The following is a 9551-nucleotide window of genomic DNA, read 5'->3' as shown; positions in this document are numbered from 1 at the left end:
GGGGATCCTGGGCAAGGCAACAAGTCTAGTGTTGTGGTTCTTGATATTTACACCTAAAGTGGAACCCCACGTGGTCTGTGCTTGGTTTCCTGTTTTCTTGTCTGTGTTCTGCAGCACTAAAAATATGAATCAACTGCAATTAATCAACTGCAACGTAACATTTACCACATTATAGGTGACTCCAAATCATCTTTACCCGTTAAGCCTCTGTCCTGCACCAAATACACTCTTTTTTTCATATATTTACATCTCAACCTGTTTCGACAAGCATGGTGATTAAGGTCTGATTTAGGGCTTCTGTTGTTTGCTGCCATCCATCCATCCATCCATTTTCCAATCCGCTTATCCAAACAAGTGTCACGAGTGTGCTGGAGCCTATCCCAGATGTCTTCAGGCAGTAGGCGGGGGACACTCTGAATTGGTTGTCAGCCAATCGCAGTGTTTACTGTCCAAACAGTAAATTCAATTCACAAAATGTTGCAGCTTAACATCACTGACTGATCAAATTCTGCATGATCTTCAGAATTTTTAAAGGTTAAAAAAAAAAAAAAAGATTACCGGTATTTGATTGAGTGCTGCTTGTCTCTTGCATTTAGACACCTGTTTTCTTGTCTGTGTTCATCCATCCATTTTATGAACTGCTTAACTGGAAGGCTAATTTAGAAAAAGAAACCCTAAAACATTTGTGTCCTTTGATCCACTCACCAGCCGGACTCCTTTGGAATTTTTTCGGTGGGTCTTAAAGTAATAACCGGCGACCAGCAGAGCAGCCAGCAGGAGCCCAGTCAGCAACAGTGAAACCAGCACCAGTTTCGAGTTCTTCCTCCAGTGAGGGACCGCCTCCTTTACACCAGCCTGCTCAGCCAAACCGAAACATACAGAATGAGCAACAGTTGAGGAAGCATCATTTGAACATTTTTTATATCAGTTCCCCTACCTTGTCTTTGATGTTGTCATTGTTGAACTTGTTGACCATGCCTTTGATGTCATCTGCAAAATAGGAGAGGCACGCCTTGAGTTATAATCCAGCCTCAGTCACGCTTCTGATCAGATCGAGCTCCATCCAAAGCACACAAATGTCTATGTATCATCATCATCATCATTAATCCGACGTCTGACCTTCAACATATGGTCCAGCTACAAGGATCTGGTCCGTGTTGTCCTCCTGGTAGATCAGTAGCTTGCAGTCTTCGCCACAAAGTTCTTCTCGAACACTTTGAATCTTCACCTTTGTGATTTTCTGCAAGGTTACCCAAAGCAAAGATTCTTGTTGAACTGCAGCCGTTCATTGTATATCACTCGACAAACATCATTATACCTGATGCTAGGTACAAGAATGTGCATTTTACTTACACAGGTGGAAGATTGGATGAGTTTCAGATTGACAGCGTTTTTATCCTGGACAGCGTCTTTGCCCACACACACCACATCGCCCTATAGGGTGCAAGCCAAAGATAAGCGTGCAAGAAAAGGCTTCCCACCAGTGGAACACAAAGGCTGTGTCCAAATTCAAAGGGCGCATCCTCCGAAAGCTGCATTGTTGGCCTCATGACGTCACTTCTGTCGCGGCTTGACCGCACGTGGTTTCCAAATTCGAGAAAGACAATTAGCAGGCTGGGTTCTTTGATACCTTCAAAGACTTCCCCTCATCCAGCCTCTGCGGTCCGCCCGAACCGTGGCGAATTTGGCAGGCTTAATATGAATTTGGACACCACATGCGGTAGAGTCGCACCAGAGGTGACGTCATGCGGCCAAAAATGTGGTCATAGCAACGTGTCCTGTTGAGACATCTCACCTCGGGAACGTTGGCCGGGCCATCACCTCTTGGTGGTGCTGGTGCGACGGTCGGTTGTTCCTGGTTTTGAGGTTCGTCTGCATACACATCTACTGTGATCTGTCCCCCGTCAGCGGCGTTCTCAGCTGCTGTGGGCGTGTCCTCTCCCTCGCTCTGTTGTCCCGCCTGATCCGTAGGTGGTGCCTGAGTTGTCTGCACGTCGGTGTGTTGGGTTTCCATCACGACCTCAAATAGTCGATTGTTTGACTCTGAGGAGGGAATTAAATGGAAATGGCGAGGGCATCAGATATAATGGCAAGTATCTGTATCGGCTTTTCTTGAATGCGGAATAAAGATTTTCCGCAAATTCAGCACTAGTGGCCAAAGTTTTCTTTGGCAACCCTCAGCCATTTTTATTAACCTGTAAATGTTTGTTGAGTTGAGTTTAAGCGCCAGAGTCAAAGCCAGCAGTGTCTAAAAAATATCAAGAATCTGCGGCATTGTGATGGTAGCTAAATAGCATTATTTACATCACATCTTGACATTGCTCGGGAAATACAACGCTGTATGAATTGGACCGGGTCCTACGTTTTTGTGGTTTTTAGTAGTGATGCCTCTTAACTCCTATTCTGACGCTTTTTTTTTTTTTTTGCTCACAGTCAGTCCTTAAGTCACACTTGATTGAGTCCATAGAGACGAATTCCGAGGGAGAAATTCCAGTTTACCAGGAGCTTCAGTTGTCATCGGAATCATGTCTCCTCTGACGTATTCTTCTGCAGCGATGGTCGACGCTGCCTCCGTGGCGACGACGTCATCTTGTGCTCTGACCCCCGCTGAAAAATAGTGTTAAAGTCATACCGATCAGTTTTTTAAAACTCACGTGGTACAAGGCGAACAGTAATGCATTCAGTTACAGTCACAGTGGGACTGTGCCTCAATAATTGACTTGTCGTGAGTCACAAAAACAGAATTGTCAGTGTTAATGTACGCTAACTCGGTAATTCTTGCTATAAGGAGGAGGGGGGGGAGTGATTATATGCTCCATGCTTTACATTCCCTGACTGTGCAGGCCCGATGGCATGCAGTACACAATAGAGCACTTACTGTACAGCCACAAGAGTATCTGATCTCTCAGCGAGATTTTAAATCAATGAGCGAGCGGCCCTGCAGTTAAAAAAAAAAAAAAAAAAAGTCTACACTGGTGCCCTTAGCAAATAAACCTTCCCTCATTATGAGACATGGCCCTGCCAGCCAAATGTGCTCACCTCTCCTGAGCGTTTCCCAGGAAAATCTGAACACGCCAGAGGCGACACGGTGTACTCGTGCCAAAGTGAGAAAAATATTTATTATTGTAGCAACACTCTGCATGCCGTTTCACACCAGATACAGTGACGCGTGCTGTCAATCACACCAGAGCTCTATTTAGTCTTGTCGTGGGCGCGCTTCTATCTGAGGCATTGGTTTATTTTTCCTTTGCCAAACCTAACTTAGGTTAAAAACAGCTCTGCGCTTGTGCTCCAATATTTGCATTAAACTGTTGATTCAGGACTTTTGACTTGACATAGCGGCACACACTCATAGTTAATCAGGCTTTTCAGTTGTTTAACGTTCACAGATAGATGGTGAGGTAATAGAATGATGATGCCTTGCTTGAGTGTTTTGCAAAGGTTAAACCACCACTGAAGACTTTCCCAACTGTTTTGCGTTATGGGATGGTCATTATGTCATTTTCCGGTCCTTCCCTCATAATTTCAGACTTTAAAATTGAGTTTGAATGTGTTATTTCTAGCGTGTCACTTTCCACTGTGATATTTGTATTTGTTTGTATCTTTTTGGGACTCCATCCAATGCTGACACCGAGCCGGTGGTGCATTTGAGGGCTTTTGTTGACGTGACAGGTCAGATTGGAAGCGAGGAGGGTCCAACAATCAAACCAAAACACGGCATTCCAGCTGCCCAGATTTGTGCCGCGCTGCCAAAACACCACCATCATTACCTCACTTTCCAAACATTCCCATAATGCATCAACTCTGCAGATCTCATTACGCTCTCTCGCTCGCTCTCGCTTTGTGAATTTTGCTGCTTCCTGCACTCTGCAAATTGTCATGTTGTTTGCGGCTTTGTTCACATGCGGCTTTCATTTAAATGTTAGCTTTATTTTACGCTGTCACAAAATTGGCTTCAGACATTGCAATTGGGTTGATGGATGATTTTTTTTCAGAGGTCCCTGTGATATATTGCACATCTGCAGAGACAAGCACGGATTGCATCGGATATTATTATTTCTTATAAAATCAGAAAACGTTTTACCTATCTCGCCTGTTTACTTGCAATCCAAGGTTGCTGTGATCTGTCACATCTGTCTTTTTTTTTGAATTACGACACATCGTCAAATACCAGTCTGTGTAATATTAAATCAGGGACGTTTGCGCAGGGGCGGCAAGTGAGGAAGGGCACCATCTGCTGGACGTCTTTTCCATGTGAAGAACGTTTGCGCAGGGGCGGCAAGTGAGGAAGGGCACCACCATTGGAAAAAAACGGGGGAAATTTAAAAATAGTTATATTAAATTATGTTCTAATTTTGTTGTATAGGCCGTACTTTCCCGTGATATTCTTTTTCGAGCCAATAATTTCAATTATTTCCTCATCGAAATCGCTGAATGTGCATATTTTCTCTGGAGGATGGGCAGGAATTGAAGCGACCTCAGATTATTCGTTGCAGACGCAGGCAGTCGGCGCATGAACTCATGGGGGAGACGTCGCAATTGGTGTTTTTATCGCCAATAAACTTGTGTTATCACATATGCACTGCATATGCTGACGTTCAACAGTCTCTTGAATGTATTTCATCAATGTGTGACATATTTAGTCACTCTTGAAGTACACAGTGGAGTTTATGGCGGGGGGAGAGGGCGGCATGGACTTATTGAACTCAAAAAGAACTTGGGGCAACGAATTTGTTTAATGACGCCACGTTTGCTAATCAGCTAAAGGATTTGCATTGAGCAAACGTAGCAGTTGAAATGCTATGCATGTTTCCCCTTTTGTTCAAGTCACTTTTTAAATACTATACATACACCACATTGTGATTGTGTGCGCCATGTCCAGTCTTACGTCATAGGTAGGCGGGTACATGTACTGTCTTCCCCTTGGTGAATATCGAAGAACCGCTCGAAGGATGACACTGGACAAGGGGTGTCCAATTTTTTTTTTGTTTGAGGGCCACATGCATAAAAATGGAAAGATGAAAAGGCCACTTTAAAATTCTTCAACTTTCTGAAATATGCTAAAGTCAGTCAAGAAAGCAATTAGATCTGGTTTGTATTGTCGAATTAATTTCATCAGCCTTCTGTTAAAGGTGTTCAGGCAAATAGTTGAGGATGTTTCCAAGTGTTTAGGGTGGTTCTCAATCTCAGAGAATAAATACAGCTCTGTATTTAACAGCAGCCGAATCCCACCTCCACAGTCAGAAACAAAACATAGAACAAACTGGAGTAAGGTGGCCATTTTTCAGTTACTTGAGGATCATTAATATGATGTCTGCATGAGTCATAGAGCACAATGTGGAAGAAACTACTTTTGCCTCTAAAATGGAATTATCTTTATTCACTACAGTGTTTTGAATCTAAATTGTTTTATTCTTTTCATCATAAGTGGTTCAGTGGTATCTTTAAATATCGAGAAATGTTCTACAGTAAATAAGCACATTTATGAGTAGTATTAATGGCACCTATATCTCTGACACCCTCCCTTCTCACTCTGCCCACCTTTACCTTTTTCAACTAACCTTTTGGCTCATGTCAAATCTCTTTTTTTTGGGGGGGGTGGTCATGTCTCGGGCCATTCTTGCTTTTGCTCACAGGATTATCACACTATACATCTATCTGTCTGCTCTTTACTTCCTTTGGTAAATCAATGTGACAAGCAGGTGCCACCAAAGTATTCGCTGCATGTTGTGTGTGAACAGGTGCAGATGCCAGTAGGCTGTATGGAGGCCATTTGGCATGCTCTCTGCTCGCAACTGTCCGTTACAGCTGCTCATTATATTGTACATATGTATGTGTACAGGGGAAATATGATTTTCATACTTTGCGACCCATATATCCTGTGTGTGTGTGTGTGTGTGTGTGTGTGTGTGTGTGTGTGTGTGTGTGTGTGTATATATATATATACATATATATACACACACACACACACACACACACGGGCACACCAATTTGGCTGCTTTTCTGGTAGTTACAACTTAAAGTAGTTAATGTACGTACACAAAACATATACAGTATAGCCTGATTGCGTGCTTTGGAACTTTTTCCAGGTGACACAGCTTACCTGATCAAAGTCGTTATTTCAAGCAGCCTTGAGAGTGGAGCGACAAAGTACAGTAATGTTTGAGAACACCTAGTCAATTTTTATTTAATTGTAAGATTTCCGTGATCAGTGTGTTTGAAAGCTATACATATTTTATGTGACTGTCAGTCAGAGACAACACATGATTTGGGACGGATTTGGACCTTGAATCTGAGAAAACATCCTTACGTAGTGTAGCGTGACTTTGCAATGATAAAATGTAGTTGAAACTATCCTCTGTTCTTTTCTGAAAAACTCGCCTATTTGCTGTTTTGTGTTCAGGTTATCATGTATAGGATTGCTTTGCTGCCATCTTGTGGCATTTATTACCACTACAAACTCTACAAGGAGGCCGGGCATGTTTTTCGCCCCTTCGCGACAGCACTCGGTCTATAGCCTCCCCCAATAGGGTGGGCACTGTAATCCACAAATTCGCCAAAATAACACAAAATACAGTGACTTGGTGCATGCTGCTGTTTGGATAGGCATCTATCTTTCTGGTGGTAACCCTACCTCGACAACTGCAAATGAGGAAGTCATTGTGCATTATATTTGGTAGCTTCTACATCAGTCCCTGACCTTGTGTGGCTTTCTTTTATAACCCCAGTCAGTAAGCTGTCGTTGACAGCTGCCATCCTTCTTCCATCTCTGGGTGGTCTGCTTGTTTAATTTACCAGAAAAAAGGATGAGGATCAAAATGGCTAATGCATAAATTGGAGGTTTTGTTACACAACCGGGACTCATTCAAGTGGCAGAGTGCTGAGAAACCAAGATGTGTTGTTTTAGCTCTGTGACTGCTCCCTCCCCGCGGTAGAGCTTCGGCAGGCCTGTGTGGCACAGGCAGAAGTGAACCTTCTTCAGGGGGGCTACAAAATATAAGAGTGACATTTTGACTAATGATTGCAAGTGACACTTGAACCCACCAGAACCTTGCTGCCTTGGACACATTTTGGCACAGCCACAACAATGATTCATGTCTGAATCATACTTTGACTTGGCGGTCTCACGAAACACGACCACACCCTTTGTTGCAGGAGCTTCTTCTCGTAAAAAAAATGTCAACATGTTGCCAAACGTAATTGAAACCTATAAAACTGTCTTGTTTTGTTGGGTTGGTTTAGTAATGAATGTAAAAAATAATTAGATTAGTGCTGTAGTTTTCAGTTTTCCTGAAAATTATATTGTTGTGAGTGTAACGTCTGCAGCTTTTATAGTGTGTGTGTGTGTGTGTGTGTGTGTGTGTGTGTGTATATATATAATGTACGGTATATACAGTATATCACCGTTTTCAAATTAAAGGCCCGGGGCCGGATCTGGCCTGCCACATTATTTTATGTGGTCCGCAAGAGCAAATTTAAACATGTCGACATCTATGATGCTTGCTAAAATCTGTTCCAAAACTTCAAATTCTCATATTTCATAAATAATCGAGATGTTGTATGCATTTATTTGTGACCAGACCCCTCATTTCAGTAACTTAAACAATAGTTGAATAAACCATTATTTTTTTACTTCTTTTATATATATATGCTTTCAACTCTGCGGCTTATTTCATGAAGCGGCTTATATAAAGACTTTTCTAACGGCCGCCTGTGTACCGTCTTTCTTTGTAAATATCTCATGTTACAATATGGGCACCTGCGGCTTATACACAGGTGCGGCTTATGTGTGTACAAAATATTTTTTCCTTTAAAAATGTAGTGGTGCGGTCTATAGTCCAGAAATTACGGTATATTTTAGTGTTGTAAAATGTAGTGGTACCTTAAAATGAACTCCCCATGCCTTATGAATTTTACAAAACATTTTGTCTAAAATCGAATGTCAAATAGGCTTTTCCACCCCCCGGGTACTCAAACAGCTTTTACACTCCCGATGACGTAGAAACAGGAGCAACTGGGAGTTCAGTTTGTTGCACATGGACTAATTGGACATTGTCACAAAGTCTGAGGGTAAAACCCACAACCTCCGGGTTGAGAGACGACCACTCAACTCCCTGAGCCATGCTGGAAAAAAAATGGAATTTAAATGCAAGGCATCAGTCTATCTCCCTCGACTTCAGTTCAGTGAGTATCAATAGACTGTGTTTAGCACGTTTTGAGGATTGGGGGTTGACACTAATAAAAGTTTAGTATGACAAACATCCGTAGAGTTATAATAGTTGACGTTTAAAGTATTTCCCTGTGGGAAACATTTTTCAAACCTCCGGACAAATGTAAGTTTGACGAGCGACCCAGAATGGATTTTGATCTACCTTGGAGTTTCCACTGTACTCCACTTCAAACGTGTAACCGTACCCCAACTCCCGCACCCCAGTGATCATCAGTTGTGTGTCCCGTTTCACAAACACAGCAAAACTCCAGTTTCACGATCGTTCTAATTATCCTTGACCCCTTGGGCTGACTTCATCACTCCGTTTTCAATTTTCCCACCAGAAAAAGGACTGCTATGGTCTGTATATATATCCCACCCCAAAGACTCCCCTCTCCCCCATCTCTTGGGACTGGAGATGGAGGAATGTGGTGGGCTAGAACCCTGCCGGCTCCACGCCCCTCACCGACTGCTTGCCTTCTCCCAGTCACGCACGGCTAATCTCTGTGAGGTGAGCCATACACACCTCCCACATTTGAAAGATCAACGTGTCGAGAACCAGACCATAACAATCTCCTCTCACTACATATGTTCTTTATTTTACTGCTGGGGACAAATTAAGCACAAGCTAAACTTTTCCCACGGTTGCAGAGAATTCGTCCCGCTTTTCATCACAACTTAGACATAGCTGATTCTCCGTTGCATCACCTTGTGAGAAAATAATTTGGCATCTGCAGTCTTCATTAGACCAACAATAACCTGACGGTTCTGCTAAGTTGCAATTTGTCCCATGTGACAGAGATGGCACAATGCCACTTAATTTTTCTCACAATTGTACCATTTAGGTTTGCCTGCTTTAACCAAAATGTAATTGCATGCCGATTTTCAAGTAGTTGTCAACACTGAAGCTGTTGTGACTCACTATGACTATTTCAATAAAGACCCCTCTGTTCCTTGCAGATGTTTTCTTCATGCGATATGTGTGAATACCACGCTTGGTCTTGATATAGCTGGTACTAAAGGACGTGACGAACGGGCTAAAATACTTGCTTGAAATCGCCACTCTGTACTTAACTGTGGGTTACGACAGGTCAAAACCTTGACCTTTCAAATTAGATTATTTTGAACAAAAGGGACAACATCGTCCTTGTATACATGAACGCTTCTGTCTTCACGAAGACATCTGTTTGCACTGTGGTGGCCATTTCTAATCAGCGTAACATTTGGCGACGCCATGCTGTCTCCCATTTTATTCAGCATGGTGAGCTCTGTGAGCGGGGCTGCTGTCCATTTTTTAAAGTCACATCTCTCTCTCTCTCTCTCTCTCTCTCTCTCTCTCTCT

The 9551-nt window shown here is 42.8% G+C and overlaps 1 protein-coding gene across 1 annotated transcript in view; it reads right to left on the bottom strand.

The window, feature by feature from the left end:
• Positions 1-9551, bottom strand: part of LOC109507268 (hematopoietic progenitor cell antigen CD34) — a 16941-nt gene that overhangs the window by 2913 nt on the left and 4477 nt on the right. The window contains exons 2-7 of the mRNA XM_019856589.1: positions 2500-2607; positions 1796-2043; positions 1354-1434; positions 1120-1240; positions 938-990; positions 706-855 (exon numbers count right to left, since the gene is read on the bottom strand). Of these exons, the coding sequence (XP_019712148.1) occupies positions 706-855; positions 938-990; positions 1120-1240; positions 1354-1434; positions 1796-2043; positions 2500-2607 (761 nt within the window). The remainder of the gene's footprint in view (positions 1-705; positions 856-937; positions 991-1119; positions 1241-1353; positions 1435-1795; positions 2044-2499; positions 2608-9551) is intronic.

This window comes from Hippocampus comes, unplaced genomic scaffold (assembly GCF_001891065.2).
Source record: "Hippocampus comes isolate QL1 unplaced genomic scaffold, H_comes_QL1_v1.1 scaffold17, whole genome shotgun sequence".
Lineage (NCBI taxonomy): Eukaryota > Metazoa > Chordata > Actinopteri > Syngnathiformes > Syngnathidae > Hippocampus > Hippocampus comes.
The sequence above is the reverse complement of the archived record's forward strand: the minus strand, read 5'-3'. Positions and strand labels throughout refer to the sequence as shown.